The sequence below is a fragment of the Leopardus geoffroyi genome, chromosome B1 (genome assembly GCF_018350155.1).
Source record: "Leopardus geoffroyi isolate Oge1 chromosome B1, O.geoffroyi_Oge1_pat1.0, whole genome shotgun sequence".
Classification (NCBI taxonomy): Eukaryota; Metazoa; Chordata; class Mammalia; order Carnivora; family Felidae; genus Leopardus; species Leopardus geoffroyi.
Window position 1 is genome coordinate 137780774 of NC_059327.1, and position 18992 is coordinate 137799765.

At 40.5% G+C, this 18992-nt stretch overlaps 1 protein-coding gene across 3 annotated transcripts in view; it reads left to right on the forward strand.

The window, feature by feature from the left end:
* Positions 1-18992, forward strand: part of SCD5 (stearoyl-CoA desaturase 5) — a 169488-nt gene that overhangs the window by 107542 nt on the left and 42954 nt on the right. For all 3 annotated transcript variants that reach the window (XM_045473579.1, XM_045473580.1, XM_045473578.1), the window contains exon 3: positions 6575-6780. In XM_045473579.1, the coding sequence (XP_045329535.1) occupies positions 6575-6780 (206 nt within the window). The remainder of the gene's footprint in view (positions 1-6574; positions 6781-18992) is intronic.

Consider the following 18992-nt stretch of genomic DNA (forward strand, 5'->3'; position numbering starts at 1 on the left):
CCCTCATCGGGCTCTGTGCTGACAGCTCAGAGCCTGGAGCCTGCTTCAGATTCTGTGTCTCCCCCTCTCTCTGCCCCTCCCCTGCTCATGCTCTGTCTCTCTCTGTCTCAAAAATAAATGAAAACATTTAAAAAAATTTTTTTAAATAAAAAAACCTCCCCAGGCCAAGTGCCACCTGAAGGCTGGTCGGCAGGTGGTAACTTGTTCTCTGGAAGCTACAGTTTGCCAGGTGGTATAGACTTCTGCCAGGCCCTTCTTGGGGGACTTTCTGGGTTCTTCTTACAGATTGTCGGTGTTATCTGGAGGGATATCAGTGCTGACCCAGTATCAACAATGGGGAAAGCACTGAGTGTTCTTCACTGTTTGAATAGTACAATGTTGTCATCTGAACTGGAGGAGATTAAATTCAGACCCCAGAGACTGAGATAAAGTCTGTTTCAAATGAGCTTTATGGGCCCTAAAGAGTGGAGGCAGCAGTGTCTTCTCTTCTCTGATCCCCTTGGTAGAATGACTCTTTTTCCAGATAAGATGCCATGCATTCGCAAGACTCTCTCTCTCTCTCTCTCTCTCTCTCTCTCTCTCTCTCTGTGTGTGTCTCTGTCTCTCTCTCCTCTAAAACCTGACTGTCGGAGCTGACATGTTTGTCCTAGTTTGTTTTTCACTACTGACTAGAAACAAAGATGTGTTACAGACACAGACGGAATTCCCTTTGGCTCTGTGTTGAGGCCACCTGGTAAATTTCCCCTTTTGGAACAATTGAGGTAGGGGACAGAACGACCTCAGTGGTGTCTGTTCAGAAGCACACATCTGTTTGCAGCTAGGCTGGGGGAAAGCTGATCAACGCTTCTGGTCTCAGATCTGTTGACTGGGACAAGCTAAAAATACAGTTTACATTTAGCCTTCATCTTGCTAACCAGTGGAAATTATGCGGACTTCAAAAGACAGGCTCCCCTATTGCCATTTTAGAGGACTAGATTCGAGAACTATTTTGATCATAAAAGGAAGTTGGGGAAAAGTAGTTCTGATAGAGCGTGTTGTTTCATAATCTGCTTCAGTGGAGCTTTTGAGATTGATTACCTTTGCTCAAGTCCCAGATAATACTCAAAGGCCGTGCTTATGAAGGAAAAAATCACCGCACGATCAATTTCAATTTCCACAGTCTCAGCAGGGACCCTGTTCAGGGACGTTACCTATGACGGAGAGTGAAGTATTAAAGGTACAAGACACAGGGTGCACTTCAGCAAGGGCACCGTCACACTGATTGAGGTGTGGTTGGTTGATGCGTGCTAAGAAGAACAAAAGATAGAAGAACGGTGTGAAGATGTGGAACTGACCAGATTACTAGACAAATCTTACTCCTTCATGTAGTTTTTCCTAACATGGAGCTAATGGCAGAAGCTGGGTTGTTTAGATTCAGGAGGATAGAAATGTTTTAAAAAAAATCTGTTCACCCCATATTCCAAAAATCAAAACAAAACAAAACGAAAACCTCGTTTATTATAACAATTTAGAAAATACAGGCAAACTAAAAGAAAAATTTTGAAAACACCTGCCATGCCATCTCCTAGAGAGAACCACTCTAAAACAGGTTGACTTACACACTTCCTTTATTTTTTCTATCTTTACGCACACATTTTGATTAAAATTGTACTTATTATTTTGCAAACTATTTTCTCTTAACTGTTTTCCCTTTCATCACTCCATGTCAATGTTGCAGTAACCTTTTGTTGTTGTTGTTGACTGGTTTTTATTTCAAAACCAAGAGATGCTTTTGTTAAAAATTTCAGAGTATAAAGTAAAATATAAAAGTTTCTCCTCACCTCCTCCCTCCCAGTCTCACTCCCCTGAGGTAACCCTCAGGTTTTTCTCTTAATAGTTATCTCCAGAAACTTCCTATGTACACACACACGAATGTATCACAAGGTACTCAATCAAATCCCATTATGTGGAAATTCAGGGTTTTTCCAGTTTTCACTGCATCTCTGTGGTTAAATCTTTGCATGCAACTGTGATTATTTCCTTAAGATAAATTCTAGAAAACAAATTTCTAGGGGCGCCTGGATGTCTAGAAAACCAAGCATCTGACTTGGTTTCGGCTTAGGTCATGATCTCACGGTTTTGTGGGTCCGAGCCCCTCATCAGGCTCTGCGCTGGCAGCATGGAGCCTGTTTGGGATTGTCTGTCTCCCTCTCTGTTTGCGCCTCCCCCATTCGAGCTGTCTCCGTGTCTCTCAAAAATAAATAAATAAACTTAACAAAAAAGTTAGAAAACAAATTGCTAAATTGAAAGACACAATTTTAGTGCTTTTGATATGTGCAGCCCGTTTGCCCTTCACATGGCTTGTGACAATTTGACACTCTTCCCGGTAAACAACACTGAACTTTTTTAAACTTTTAAAAGTATAACACCCATATAGAAAAGTGGACAAGCCCTAAGTTGGAACTGCACTATTCAATATGGTAGCCCCTAAACACATGTGACTGCTGAGCACTTGAAATGTAGCCAGTCTGAATTGAGGTACACTAGAAGTGTAAAAAGAAACACTCACTTTCAAAGAATTGGTGCCAAAAAATAATGGAAAATGTCTCATTAATAATTTTATGCTAATAATATATTGAAATGATATTTCGGATGTATTAAGCAAGATATATTATTAAAGTTAATTTTACTTGTGTCTTCTCACTTTTTTAATGTGACTACCAGGGAAGTTTTCGTTATATATATTCTTGTATTATATTTCTCTTGGACAGCACAAAGTAGGACATAGTATGGCTCCTCAGATAACAAAACCTACCACCTGAGCCGTCCACTCCTCATTTGCTTCTCTTCCCCTGCCTGGTCTTCTCCAGCGCCCCCAGCTTCCTGTGCCTCAGTTATACCCGGGGCTCTTAGAACTAGTGTAGCACTCTTTGCCACTCCAATTCTTTGCCAGGAATGATCAATAAACTCGATAAAAGTGAGCGTCCACTTATGAAGGTAATGAGTTGGCAGATTAAGACAGTACCGTAAGGTATAAACTCTGAGTCGCCAATGGAATCATTTGTCAATTGATTTGTTAGGATGTGTAAGTATTTAGGCTTCAGAAATTGCCACGGAGTTTAATATCATGTCCTACCGAATTGTGCACACAGGGCACAGACAGAATACACATACTCGAGAGTCAGTTCATTGATGGAAGTTCACTATCCTTCTACGCCTCAATTTTGTTTTTCTTTCCCGTGAAGTGAGGATGATGGAGTAAGGCACATAGTTCCAGACAAGAGTAGTAAACTCAAAGTGCTGTAGTAAGCACTTTGTAAACTCTGGGGGCTAAAGAGATTACCAGGAGATTGCTGGGGCTGTGGGAGCAGCTAGTGGCTGTTTTCTCTCACTCCCCGCCTCCTGAGGTTTGCTCACTCTTCCCATCAGCCCTCCACTTGCCCTTCCACGTATATTAACCGTACCAAACACACCCTAGGTACACACAGCTTTTCATCAAAGACAAATGCCATTCACAGGTTGGCTCCCATTCCCAATCCCTCCAGGATAGAAGCAAAATGCAGATAAGGAGGAGGAAAAAGGCCCTTGGGTAAGCATACGAATCTTGCTCACTTCTGCCCTGTTGTTGGCTTACATCTTGTCCTTTGGATCACTTTTTCATTGGACTCTGCTTTAGCAAAACAGTAAGAGAAGATTTTTTAAAAACAATAAGAACAAAACAATAAGAGAAGATTTTTTAAAAAATTCATCTTAAAGTATTTTGGGCTCGATGATGTGCTCGGACATTTGGAATCTGGCCAAAACCCTTGCTTCATTTCACTGTTGCAGGCTAAGTGGCCTCTTTTGGGAAGATATCCAGGTAAGAGGAGTTAAAGCAAATAAACATCTCTGTTCCGACCTGTCTTCACCATTCTTTTGTTGTGATTGTATTATGCTTAGTTGTGGGAGAATAATGTTTCTAGTTCTTCAGAAGCCTCTACTCAGAGTTTTTATAAAATTGCATTGTGATAAAGAACAAATATAACGTTTTCACAAGGAAAATGAAAGTTGTCTGTAAAAGACTTCCTCCCTCTAAATTTAGAGAATAAGGGAAATACCTTGTTGAAAGAGAGTGAACCAAGAATTGAAGGAGCACTATCTTTTTTCCATTACTGTTTTGACCTACTCAATGAACTTCAGCAAAATTCTTCTAAGCCTTAATTTTGCTGTCTGTGAATTGGGGACAGAGTATTCCCCTTTCTTCCTACGTTCATATGGACATTGCAATAAACTAATGCAAAAGGAATAAATTATGCCTTGGGCTGCAGTGGTCTTTACTGACATTTGAAATTCCGTTCTAACTCTAGATTCTATGGTTATAAATAATAAATACTTTCTCTTTCCAACCACTGTGTTTAAATACTCTGGTAAAATCTAAAGACTTCTTTCTTTTTTTTTTTTTTAACATTTATTTATTTTTGAGACAGAGAGAGACAGAGCATGAATGGGGGAGGGTCAAAGAGAGAGGGAGACACAGAATCTGAAACAGGCTCCAGGCTCTGAACTGTCAGCACAGAGCCTGACACGGGGCTTGAACTCACGAACCGCAAGATCATGACCTGAGCTGAAGTCGGACGCTCAACTGACTGAGCCACCCAGGTGCCCCTAAAAGACTTCTTTCTTATCTCACTAAGCCAGGCTATAATTTTTGCCTTGCACAGACTACCAAGAACCTCTTTTCTCTTTTTATAGTCAAAGCTGAGCACATAACTCTTAAGGTCTTTCTACCTCCCCTCTCTTTGTCCTATTACCCAAGGGTGAAGCAAATTGAGAAGCTTTCAGGGGTGCTATTGGATAAACAAAGTTGAGTAACCTTCCAGCAGCATTGGATGAGCCAGAGACTCAATGAACCCCCTTTTGGTTAAACTATTGGAACTTTGAGAATAAAACAGTTCCCTCTCTTCTCATCAGCAGGATGAAGCCAATACCTGTAAAATGGCAGATTTCTAGTGAAAACATAACTATGTCCTGAATAGTATGGTATAAAAACATTATGATCTTTTTTTTTAAAAAAGGGGCTTATGCACTATATAAATTTATTTTTATTTTATTTTTTAAGTTTGTTTACTTTGAGAGAGAGAGAAAGTACGAGTCGGGGAGGGGCAGAGAGAGAGCAGAAAAGAGGGAATCCGAAGCAGGCTCCACACTGTCAGAATAGAGCCAGATGAGGGATTCAGACTCATGAATCGCGAGATCGTCACCTGAGCCTAAATCAAGAGTTGGACACTTAACTGAGCCACCCAGGCACCCCTATAAAGTTATTTTTATTTTCAGACTAGTTTTCCTATCAAAAGCACTACTTCCCAGAATAATTTGCCTGCTCAAAGTTTTGAAAACATTGTCCGCGAAAAACAAAACTGAGTATAAACTGAAAGTCTATAGATACCACTGGCCCATGGGTACTGATAAAGTTTCATTAATAATATCAGCCTAAATGACATTGGTTGGTGCCCTTGATAGCTCACCCAGGACCTCCAGTCTCTGGACACCCTTCTTCTGTCTCCCATCATAGGGCGGTCAATAGGATGTGTCCCCCATATGTGCCTGGGTTTGGCAGAATCTGCTAGACAATGCTTCTTTTTGCCTGGGCAGCAGAGTCTCTCTTGGGATTCCACTAAGAACAGCCTGTACCTTAAGCATTTCTTCTCCTATGGCCAAGTACATCAGATTCCTCAAGGAACCAAAATCACTTCCCCTCCCTTCCTGTGACACACTGTTCGAGCACTCCTCAAACAGTATTATTTGTGTCTTGGTATTTTGCAGAGATTTGGTGAAGTAGCTTTTGGGTTTTTACTTACTGGCTTCCTGCTCTCTGTAAGTTGGATATGAAGGCTATTAAAGAATGAGATGGGGGCACCTGGGTGGCTCAGTCAGTTGAGTGTCCGACTTCGGCTCAGGTCATTATCTCGCGGTTCGTGAGTTCGAGCCCTGCGTTGGGCTCTGTGCTGACAGCTCAGAGCCTGGAGCTTGTTTCAGATTCTGTGTCTCCCTCTCTCTCTGACCCTCCCCCGTTCATGCTCTGCCTCTCTCTGTCTCAAAAATAAATAAACGTTAAAAAAATAAAAATAATAATAATTTAAAAAAATTAAAAAAAAAAAATGAGAAGGAGGCCAGAGAGATTCAGGCCAAGAACCAGCCTTCTTTCATACTCAAGATTGCCCCTCTCCTCTGACAACAAGACTTCATCTTGAGACTGGATCTCTCTTTTCTTGATATGAATGCTCTCCCAGGAGATTTCAGTAACCCCCACCAGAACGTTCAAGTTTCCCCTCTCATTCACTCAACAAGCCTGGATCTCCTGCAGCAGGCACATCCCAAACACAAGTGAAGATCCCTACTAAGTGAAAATTTCCTCTTATTTTCATGGAAATCATCCCAGACCGACCCCAGGGATTGAAATTGAGGTGAAGAGGTTGTGGGTTGAGGATGGGAGCAAAGTAGAAGTCAGTGGTGAGGATGGTAGGGGGGTGGGGGTGAGGCATAGAGGGAGGCTAGGTTTTCAAGAAGGCGCCAGGGTGCTTTGTCTCTTCACTCAGGGTCTGTGTTCTCTCTGCAGAATGACATCTTCGAGTGGTCCAGGGACCACCGAGTCCACCACAAGTACTCAGAGACCGATGCTGACCCACACAATGCCCGCCGGGGCTTCTTCTTCTCTCATATCGGGTGGCTCTTTGTTCGCAAACATCCAGATGTCATTGAGAAGGGGAGAAAACTTGACCTCACTGACCTGCTGGCTGATCCTGTGGTCCGATTCCAGAGAAAGTAAGTGAACAGACACCATAGACTTGTCCCTCGGGGACAGGACCAAGAGACAGAGCACAATGGAGTGCAATAATACCCCCAAGTAGTTCTCCTCATACCACTTACTCTCTTATTAGGATTTATCTCTGTTTATTCATTTTCTTTTGCTCCTTAAGTCTTCCCTATGTACACAATTGTTTTAATTTTAATTTTAAATGGATTTCCTTTATGCCCAAATGTCATTTCCTTCAGACCAACCCACATGACTGATTTCACGGAATCTTTTTCTGTAGTTCCCTACTCCCCCATTAGAGTTTCCCTGGGGTGGTGGGGAGGGCGAGGAGAACTTGCTTCATTTTAGTGATCCTTGACTCCAACAGCATTGGACTCTATCCAGGTACACTTCTCTGTTCTCCTGGAATTCTCTTATAGTGATGGCTCTCTTCCCCTGACTCCTAGAAATGTTACACGAGTAGATTTTTCTGCAGAGGAAATGTGATCATGTAACAGAGAGCCTCAAAATGCTTGTGTGCACTAATGGTGTTAGCTGAGTGTATTCAGCCAGTCAGCATTTACAGGATAAATCTACTCTCAACAGGCACATGGAGAAAATCACTTGTAATTGTGCTGGCAGATAGAGAGTGGCTATTTTTCACCTTTACCAGGAAGCTGGCATAGACTATGTCCATGTTGGTCTGGATCTGCAAAGTTGGCCACTATGAGAGCATTTATAAATGGGCTTTTTGCCCCAAAGTAATGAATTTATGTGCAAAGAGAGACAATTTATGAATTACACTCTGGCTAGAGTCTTGATATAATATGGTGAAAAAGTGGTTACCAGAGGCCATCTCCACTGACAAGCAAGAGTCATATTTGAGACCTTATCTGAATAGAAACTCCTGAAAACGGAAATGGAGGCTGTGCCTTTGTCTGACACAAACGATTCTTGCATGAAAGGAAGTATGGCTTAGAATTGTGCTCACTTTCCCCCCGGCCTCCCTCTTTACATTGGAGTGGGCAGCAGCCCATAGTGAGAAAATGGCGGACCGTGGAGATAGACTGCCTAGGATCAAACTTTGTGGCTCCTCCATGTGCTAGTAAAGACTGGCTCTTGACCATTATCTCCTACAGTTCTTATGAGCACATAATGGAAAAAAAATGTATGGGAAATGCCTGGCTCATAGTTAAGAGCTTAGATCAGTGATTATTATTATTCCACAGGCAGTTGCTAGTTCAGAGGACTCAGTGTGTTTCCATCCCCTGCTTCTGTTGGTTTCTCCAGAGGGTCACTGTGTGCCTCAACACAGCTCTTTCTGGTGGACACACCCAGTATCAGTAGCCAAAAGTTCTCTAGCAGAAAATAACAAGAGGTTTTTGATGAACAATTAAATGATTTATTCGTTTTGATTTTTCACCATAAACATAAAGTCTTAAAAATCATTAAAGAAAATCTGCAAAATTCAGAACAGTGGAAAGAAAATAATTCAAGTCCTAACACATAAACACAGCCACAATTAATAATCTGTAGTGTATCTTTCCATATTTTGTCCACATATCTGATATATTTCATATGATGACAAGCATACTGCATATGTAATTTTATGTCTTGCTTTTGAACTTCAGATTATGTTGGAGGCACCATTGTTGAAGGCTGTGTGAGTTCACTAGTTGAGTGTCACGGTTTATTTAACGATCACTCTGCAGCTGAATATGTGTGTCGTTTCCAATTCTGTGATATAAATGATGTTGCTATATAATTAGTAATGCTTTGGGACAATCAGGCCTTAGATTAATTTGAAGAGCTCAGATGAGAAGGCAAAGGATCGTCTATTTTATTAATGAGAACTGGGCTGAGTATAATAGTCTGGGTTTCTCTCACCATAAAAATGGAAGATCTTTTTTTCATCTTTTTCCTTAAAAATGTGGTAATTTGTTTCATTAGATTTGTACTCATGGCACTTATGTCCAAAGACTATTTCTAAATGCAAGCAGAAGAACAGAGACTATTTCAGCATGTTCCCTAAATAGTTACCTGAGAATATCTTTCCTCACCAGCCCAGTGACCAAAGGGGGTTGTAGCTATCCATCCACTCATATCATCCAATCATATCATCATTTCGTATATACCATTGAGCTCCTGCTAAGAATTGGTGTTGAGGATACAACCTTCAAGATTGGCGGCTGTATCCCCCAGATTTGCAGACCAGCAGGGATCCCACAAATAAATGTACAGACAGTTATACCCAGTTATACCCGCGTGCCACAGGAACACAATACGGGCTGGTGAGGGTGAGGGAGGGCCTAGGAAAGAAACTAGCTTCTAAGCCAAGACCTGAAAGATGACAAGAAGTTAGATGAAGATGGGGGAAAGGATATTTAATATATCTGTCGATACATAGAACTATATGGAGCCATTGAACTTTAGAACAGGGAGGGACTTTGTAAATCATTTAGCTCATGCCTTCCATTTCTCCTATGGGAAAACTAATAAGCAAAATATAGATAGAAGGTTGGGGATCGAAGTACTGCCTTGGTCTTTTGGGGCTGCTATAACAAAAATACCATAGACTAGGTAACTTAGACAGCTACATTTATTTCTCACAGTTTTGCAGGCTGGGAAGTCCAAAATCAAGGTGCCACAGATTTGGTGTCTAGTGAGAGCTCTCTTCATGCTTCATAGACAGCCTCCTTCCTGCTGTTTCTACACATGGCAGAAGCGGGGAAGGAGCTCTCTGGGGGGTCTCTTTTGTAAGGACACTAATCCCATTTGTGAGGCCTCCACCCTCATGACCTAATCACCCCCCAAAGGCCCACCTCCTAATGCCATTGCACTGGGAATTAGGTTTCAACGTGTGAATTTTGGGGGGACACAAATATTACCCTGTGGCAAGCACCTACATCTCAAATTATTTGCTCCGTGTTCTTTTGATTATACCTTGCTGTTTGAAAAGGGTTACCACGGTTCTTTTAAGTGTAGGTGAGTACTCATGTTCATTGGTAATTATCCAGCCCGGAGAACACAGAGATCCATAATCTGAAATAAGGCTTAGAACCACTGCACTAAAGGAGAGAGCTTCCAGAATACACAGAGGTAGTACAAGGGTTTGGATATTTTCAAGTCTGTGAAGCCAGCTTTATTGGTTCTGCCAGTCAGACTATATGGAGGCAACAGATTCCTTAAAGAATGAGTCCTTGCACTTGGGGTGTAAGCTGGAGGAGGGATGGACCCTGTCATTGGCAGGACTGCCACATCAAGTCTAAGTCCTTGCTACCCTTAGCTGAATGGGGGACTCCTTGCATAACAGAGATTCGGCCCTGGGTCACTTTGATAGTACACCTTATAGAGTTGATCTCCTTGTCAGAATCCCCACCTGCTCCTCTATGGTTCTCTGAGGGCACCAGGCTCTGTTCTGGTTTTGATCCCCGGGGTTTGCAGCTAATTCACTAATGTTAGTGCTGCTCCAGCACTAATATTGCAGTTGGTTGATAAACTTGTGCTCAGCCATCCTCATGACAGTTTACCAAATAAAAGCTTGCCTTGTCAGAGAGCCAGGCTTGATCAACTTTCCATTATACAGTATAACAAAAGAGAGAAGATAGTGGCATTAAACATAACAGGAGGACAACACAGTTCAAGCTATAATTCTAGAGTTTTCCTCTAAAGAAAATTTTACCAAGGCTATGATAACAAGTAGTTAACTGGACTGCTTCAAGTTTTGCTCTGCTGCCTGGTTGTGAATGACAAAATGGCAGGCATTAGGAGGTGAGAGGGAGAGAAGCTAGTGGTATCACATTCAGACTTTGGCAACTGAGCCCTGCCTGAGGTTCTATGCCTACAAGAGCTGTGCTTTTCCCTACAGGGTGAGGAGATCACAGGGCAGAGGCACATACCACCTGGAATCTTCTCCCACTTGTATACGTTGCCTTGGGCTCCGAGGAACCTAGAATTCCCTGTCCAAATGGCTCTGAGCCTACTTCCAGAGCCTACACTGGCCTCTCCAGGGCTCTGTCCTCCTGGTAGAGATGTGTACACCCTAGTCCTGAACAGTGGCCAAGAGGCAGTGTTAGCCTGGAGATGAGTTTGGCTGTCATTAGAAAGAGGATAGAACTAGGGGTGGAGAGAGAATGGGGCAGATCGCAGGCTAAGGGCCTCCACCTCTGTTCCTGGTCTGGGCCCTACGAATATCAGGGTGAGCCTAGAAGGGGGCCACTCATAAGACTGGCAGTAGGTCTGTCAGTTAGGAATTGTGTTTGGCCAAAACAGAATAGAAGTTTATTTCCCTCACATATAAAAGAATTGTGAAGGTCCAGGTTATGGTAGCAACAGTGTCAGTTGAAAACCAGATTCTTTGATCTTTCTGCTCCACCAACCTTAGCATGTGACTTTCATTCTTTCATTTTAAGGTCCAATGTGACCACTAGAGCCCTAATCGGAAGGAAGGTGAGGGTGAGGGGTAACACTGCTCACCTGAGTCAGTCACCTATAAGGAGCTTTCCCAGGAGCCACATACAGCCTATCCACGCACCTCTCATTAACCATGTCAGGAAATGTAGTTTCTTGGTTGATGCCTTACACCCTTGCATAAATTCCTGGTTTTGTTCCATGGAAGAAAGTACGAATTGGTATGAGGTAGGCTCTCCCGTAGGTACTTAATTACTTAAGCAAAATAACTAGCCATCACAAGTGGCTCAGTCTGACAACGTTTTCATTATAAAGCAAGTGAGTGGCCTTTCTGCCACCATTTTCTAAGCAGAAACTGGAATCTCACATCATTTTTCCGAGATGGCAGAATGAGGATAAAAACCCAGAGGCTGTTCTTCCTAATGCTTTGCTTATCCCATTGATTCCCATATTAGATAAGAAATTCCCTTAGAAGTAGCATGCAGACAATGTCATGTGTATTTTTGAAGGAGTTAACAAGGATACTAAGCCAGACACATGAAAACAAGGTCCTTGCCTCATCGCCCATAGTATGGGATTAGCTAAGAGAAAAATGGTTGGAGTGATTCAGAAAGGTAAAGCACTTCTGTTTTGAAACCCTGGAAAGGTATGAAAATGTGTAAATTTTGCCTTTCCAATAAGATTGACACTTGAATGGCTAGAATCTATTTAAGATCTCCTTCACTTCAATTTCCCCCTGGTCTGTTATCATTAGTCTTTTTCTTTCTTCAACAATAGCATCACATCTCTCAGTGACATCCTCCTTTTTGTGTCTTTATGTCAATCCTCTGTCCAAACCCCACATGTATTTCTGTGTTGGTGACATCAAATTGCCAGGGCAGAGCAGTCAGACAAGTCTACAATTGACTTATTTTCACTTCTCTATCTCATCCCCTCATCTTCCATGTGGGGGATCCCCTAGGGACTGGGATGAGTCATCTGGGAATTTACAACCAACATAATCCCATCTCAGTTGACAAAATCCATTGCTTTTTCATCAGGGTTCCTGTGGGGCCCCCAGGGAGTCTCTTTCTATTCTGAGTCCATTTTCCTTGGGGACCTACCCTACTTGTTGCTAAGTTAATAGAACAGCTCTTCTCTAGATATTAGTGATGCTGAGTGGCTGAGTACATTCAAGGCCTTAGTTGGTTAGTTGCAATTTGTGGAAAACTCTACAGAAAATGATCCCCAAATGACAGAACCTGGATGATGAGATATTCAAACATCTAGTCATGTGGGTGAGATTTGGGGACATGGAAGCAGTGCCTTTTAAGCACAACCACCCTCTGCTACTCCTTTGCACATCAATTACCCTTAGTTTGATCACTGCCCATCTCACTTGGGTCCCTAATGGTCCTGCAACAGTAAAACCAAACTGGCTCCAAGGTGAACATCACTTGTTTATGCTATATGCAGATCCCAGCTCTTTGGTATACTCTGTGCCAACTCACACCTTAATAATGTAAGCCATGAGAAAATGAACAACTCAGGAAACAACAGATTTTGGTGAGGATGTGGAGAAAGGGAAACACTTTTGCGCTGCTGGTGAGAATACAAACCAGTGAAGCCACTCTGGAAAATGGTATGGAGGTTCTCCCCAAAATTAAAAACAGAGCTACCCTACAACCCAGCAATTACGCTACTAGGTATTTATCTAAAGGATACAAAAATGCTGATTCAAAGGGGCACATGCACCCTCAATGTTTACAGCAGCACTACCAACAATAGCCAAATTATAGAAAGAGCTCAAATGTCCATCAACTGATGAATGGATAAAGAAGATGTGGTGTATATATACAAGGGAATATTACAAATATTCAAAAAGAATGAAATCTTGCCATTTGCAGCAACATGGATGGAACTAGAATGTATTATGCTAAGTAAAATAAGTCGGTCAGAGAAAGATAAATATATGATTTCACTCATATGTGGAATTTAAGAAACAAAATAGATGAATGTAGGGGAAGGGAAGGAAAATTAAGATAAAAACAGAGAGGGAGGCAAATCATACTCTTATGATACTCTTTTAAATACAAAGAACAAACTGAGGGTTGTTGGGTGGGGAAGGTTGCGGGGGTGGGCTAAATGTGTGATGGACATTAAGGAGGACACTTGCTGGGATGAGCACTGGGTGTTATATATAAGTGATGAATCACTGAATTCTACTCCTGAAACCGTTATTATACTATATGTTAACTAACTTGGATTTACATAAAATTTAAAAATAAAAACAAAAATAAATAATGTAAGTGATGAGGCACATGGTGTTTCTCAGGATTCAGCTTTCTTCTCGTTTCTGCATATATCACTTTTCATTCAAGAACTATATTTTGAGCACCCACTATATACCAGAAATTGTTCTAGGTGCTGGGGATGGAACAGTCCACAGGAGAACCAGATTCTGGAGAATATTTGCTCCCTCTTTCTAGAGTTCCCCCATTTGGGTTTGGGGATGTGCGAGAGGATGCCCCACCATACATCTGCCCCTCTGCCTGACTGGGCCTCTCTCACCACAGAAAGATACTTTTGCTGCTCCCCTTTCCATTTCTCTTGTTACTCAGTCCCTGTTCCATGAATCTGTTTTGGTTCACTTCCCCTTGTCTATTTGCCTCTTTCTGTCCTCACAGTCTTTGTCTCTTCACCTGCCGGAGGGCTTTGTTCCTGCCTTTGTGCCCGTCTCTGCATGGGTACATTTTCCCTCATCAGTCACACTGTGTTCTCCAAGCCATGAAGTTCTTCCTCTTGCATAGTTTTATTAGAGAATAAGAGCCATTTAGCCAATTGTTCAGGCAGACTTTTTCTTCTTTTTGGAGGGAGATGAGGAATTTTTGTCCTCTTGTATTCTTTCCTCATGTCATGATCTTGTTCTGATTTATTCTTTCCATACATTACTTCTGCATGTAAATATTCTGTCTTCATGAATCTTGGCTTCCATTTCTGAGGGGTAGTCTATCTTTGGTTAACAGCTTGAGCCCTGGAATCTTCTCTCCCATTCTGTCCTCATCTCAAATCATTGCATCTTTTCTTGGGGCTGTGAAAGTTTTGAGGATGAAATAATTTTTCTTTGAATAGTGTTCCCTGCGTCCAGCTGTAGTTGCCAGAAGTTAAAATTATGAATCTCTAAGTTCCAAGGAAGATGATCAAATCAGCTAAAGAAGTGTAAACTGTATTTAATTAGATTCCTTTTATTAAAAGTCAATGGAAGAGGTACAACATCCTTTATTCCTCTTCTTAAACCTTTGGCCTTTCTAAAGCAACTGATTGCTGTAGCCAAAGAACCAAATTATACTCTGGGATACAAGACTGAAATGGTCCAGTATTGAAGCTGTAGCATTAACACCAAAATTTCCCTATTTTAGTGGTTAAAAATTTAGGTGAGAGAGAAACCAGTCTGGCATATAATTCAATGACTAATTTTGACTTTTTAAAAATTTCCAGGTCAAAATGTTATTTGTTTGCCTGTGTAAGAGGTACTTTTCCTATGAGAACTTTATGAAAACTTCCTCTCTCTCTCTCTCTCTCTCTCTGTGTGTGTGTGTGTGTGTGTGTGTGCATGCACATAAAAATACATCAACTGTACTGTCATTTTTCTTTCCCCACACTGACCATTCCATTTCTATGTGAAATTCCCCTGGCAAGATGAGGAGACAGTTTCTCAAATGTCTGGAATCTGAATACATCATTGACTAGCATGTTAGACATATTAACTAACAGGTGTCAGTGGATTCTGGAACTGCTGTTTGTAAAGTGTTATCTTAGCTTCATTGTTGATGGCAGCGAAGGTGACTTCATACATCTTTGATATACTTCCGTAGTCAATAATAACTACCATTTACTAACTGCCTATTATGCACTTACATTGTGTCTTTTCACACATTATCTCTGATCCTTTCGATAACTGTATCATGTAGATGATGGTATCTGGATTCTGGACTTGAATTCTAAATATTCTGGCTCCCTGTGGCCTCAATTAACCATGTCAAAAAAGAATAGCAGGTGTTTGCACTAATTTAGTCTCTCTAGTAAAATATTAGTTGCTACCAAAGCTGCAAAGAAATCTTAGCTAAGTTTTAATGTAAAAATTAAGTAATTATGTAGCAGTTAAGGCAAGATTAAATTTTATGAAAGACATTTTTGTGGAAGTATAAATTCTCAGTAATACTTAGATATCATCAATTCTTGGCTCTCTTTTGAGACCACATAGAGAATAATCTTTTAATATTTTCTTGGAATAAAAAGTCCTTCAGTCATTTATGTGGTTCCAGCTCCAAGGCTTTATCCAGTAGGGAGAGAACCAATACGCTTATAAGAGGCTTTTATTTAATACTTATTTATTCTCTTAAAAGTTAGATGTATTACCAATGGATTATGCCATCAGAGAAAAAGACCATTTTTGCCTTTTCATTGTCTCTTTTTTATGAGAAAGTTAAAAAAGTGGAGAAAGATTTTCATAACAGAAAACTTATCTTCTAGTTATTATTTTCTCCAACAATTACCTTATAAAATTTTTCTAACCTTAGAGCTTGGGATCCAAATACCACCTTTAAAAAATAATTAAGACAGAACATAAGAATAAAATTCTCTTTTTAGTACAAAATATCATAAAAGTTAATTGTAGAAAATTTAGAAAATGCAAGTAAGCTTCATAAAGGATAAAATCATTTGTAATCCTTCCACTTAGAAAACATCAGTTAAAATTTTGCTGTATATCCTTCTAAAGTTCTTTTTAATGAACTATGCTCTGCTTTCTTTTTACAAGACTTTATTTATACCCTATATATTATTTCAAGGTAATTAAATAAGAAAAATATATTTAATATTTGCCTTCTTTATTTCACCTCTAGCCTCATGGTTTTCTGTGTGTGTGTCCTAATTTCCATTTGATATCATCTTTCTGCCTGAAGAACTACCTTTAACAGTTCTTGTGGCACAGGTCTATTGGCAATACATTCTCAGCTTTGCTTATCTGAGGTCTTTATTTTATCTTCATTTTTGAAAGATATTTTTACTGGACATAAAATTCTACATTGGCAAGTTTTTTCTTACAGATTTTAAAAGATGTCAATCCCTTCTCTTATGCTTTGCATGGTCTCTGAGAAGTCTGCTGTGATTCTTCTTATTATTCCTCTGCATGTGATGTTTCTTTTTTCTCACTGTCTTCAAGAATTTTTCTTTGTCATTGCTTTTCAGAAATTGACTCTGATGTGTCTAGGGTTTTTTGTTTTTGTTTGTTTATTTTGCGAGGAAGCAGTTATCTTGCTCAAGATTCTTTGGGCTTCTTGGATCTGTGACTTGTTTTCTTTCATAAATTTTGGAAAATTCTTGGTTGTTAGCTCTCCAGGAACTCTAATGACACCTATGTTATACCATTTGATGTTGTTCCGCAGCTCTTAGAGACACTGTTTTATTTAATTCACTCCTTTTTATCTTATATTTCCATTTGCATAATTTCTATTGACATATCTCCAAGTTCACTAATTCTTTCCTTAGCTATATCTTGTCTGCCAATGAACCCATCAAAAGAATTCTTTATCTCTGATACTGTTTTTTAAGTATAGCATTTGCACTTCTATATCTTCTATCTCTCTGATGATATCTCCCATCTGTTCATGCATATTGTCCATTTTTTCACTAGATCTCTTAAATGTGTTAATTATAGTGAAAGTCCCTGATAGTCACAGCAGCTGAATCATCTTTGAGTCTGGTTCTATTAATTGCTTTATCTCTAGACAGTGTTTTTTTTTTCCTTGCATTTTTATGTGATTTATAATTTTTAATTATATGCTGGACATGTCTACAAGAATAGAAATACTAAGGTAAATATAATTTATGTTTAAGAATGGCCACACCTAGGGGCACCTGGGTGGCTCAGTCGGTTAAGCGTCTGACTTCAGCTCAGGTCATGATCTCACAGTTCGTGAGTTCAAGCCCCATGTTGGGCTCTGTGCTGACAGCTCAGAGCCTGGAGCCTGCTTCAGGTTCTGTGTCTCCCTCTCTCTCTCTGCCCCTTCCCCACTCATGCTCTCTCTCTCTCTCTCTCTCAAAAATAAATGAACATTAAAAAAAATTTTTTTTAATGGCCACACCTATTCTTCTTCCAGGCCATTAATATGGGTGAAGGGGATGGGAAAAGGTGGAGGTTGAGTCAATGAGTTAGAGTTAAGTTAGATTTGGGTTTAGTGCACCAAAGACTTTGGTGGAGAGCTGCTATTATCAAATGCTTAGAGTAGACCCTGGAGTACCAGAGAGGATTTCTAAGTATTAATGCTTTTGCTTTCAGCTTTCAGCTGTCCTTGCATACCTGTGCCACAGAGGACATCTCTTTCTGTGGTCTTGCCCTTATCTGAACTAGGGGAGACTTCTATTGCTTGCTTGTCTATGCATGTCTTAATGTAGGGGGTTGGGATTTCTTTGCTGTCTTAGTCCCATATCAGACTTAGGCAAGCTCTGTGCCTGAACCTTGGGGTTAATACTTCTTGAGCATTTTTTCATCTTCCCCAACAATAGGAGATCTCTGCTTTGAAGCAGTGCAAGATCCTGGGCATAAGCCAGGTTTTTGCTTCCACCTCTCCTTCAACAGCAATGACTCTGCCTATGTCTGGGAGTGGGGGGGAGTTTCCTACTCCTCCCTCAGAAACAAGCAGGTTTTGTTTCTCTTGTTCTTCCAGAAGTATTGGACTTTTGCCTAGTCTTAGAGGCAAAAGGTTTTCTGCCCTCCCCCAGCAGCTTAAGACTTTGGCTTTGTAAGAGAAGTCTCTGGGGAAGAGGTCAAGGCTTTGTGCTTGCCATTTGGTGGCAGCTGGTCACATCCTGCATGTCTATACAGTGGAGAGGAGCTCTCTCCAATCTCCTACTTTGCCTCTGACTTTTTTGTGAACACTTAATGCAGGTCTAGAGAAAAGACCTGGAAGGTGAGTGCAAACTCCCTTGTGTCTGAAGCTCTAAGCTGTTCCAAAGTGACAAATTAGCCCACACTTGGCCTTTAAGGATTTTAGCTAAATTTTTAGCTAATTTCTTCTCATCTATTAATATGGTGGCCCCATCCTTCCTTATGCTCTGCCAAGTGAAGAAGTTCATGGATGGGGTTACCACTCTTTGGAATTCAATTCACTTAGTTGCCTTGTGACCTCAATTCTCTGATGGGCTCTAGAAAAGTTATTATTTTGTATATTGCCCACCTTTTCTTATTGCTCTGATGGAAACAATATTCTCTTATGACTTTCTACATCCTAAGTGGAAGAAGAACTCTGTGTCCTGTTTTATAGGACCTACAGTTTTTGCCTAATGGAATCCTGTGAAATCTTTCCAGTTTTAGTGCCTACTTAATATTTCATTGTGAAGACAGGTCATTAATTCTGATGAACATTGAAGGATTTTCACCTTTTTTATCATTAAAACAATGGTGAGATGAATAACTTTATACATAAATTTTTTATCATAGCTATGATATTTTCCTTTGGCTAAAATCGGAAGAGCTGAGTCAAATAATATGTAAATTTCTCAGCTTGTGATACTCATAGTCATAATGGATTTGCAGATCTTTGATTATTAGTGAGACTAAATATGTGGTCATGTGTTTTTTGCCATTTGCCTTTTAAAGGGGATATGCAGTTATTTTCCTCACAACTCCAAATCCACTGTTGGTCAAGGACAAAGGTACTATCTTTTCATTTCCTTCCTCCATTTTTGTTGAAGAAGAAAATCTAACAAAGTGAGATGCCAAAGCCCACTTTCTTACCCAGAATCCTTCTGCCCTTCCTGGAACAGGAAGGTAGAACAGCCACAAATGAGT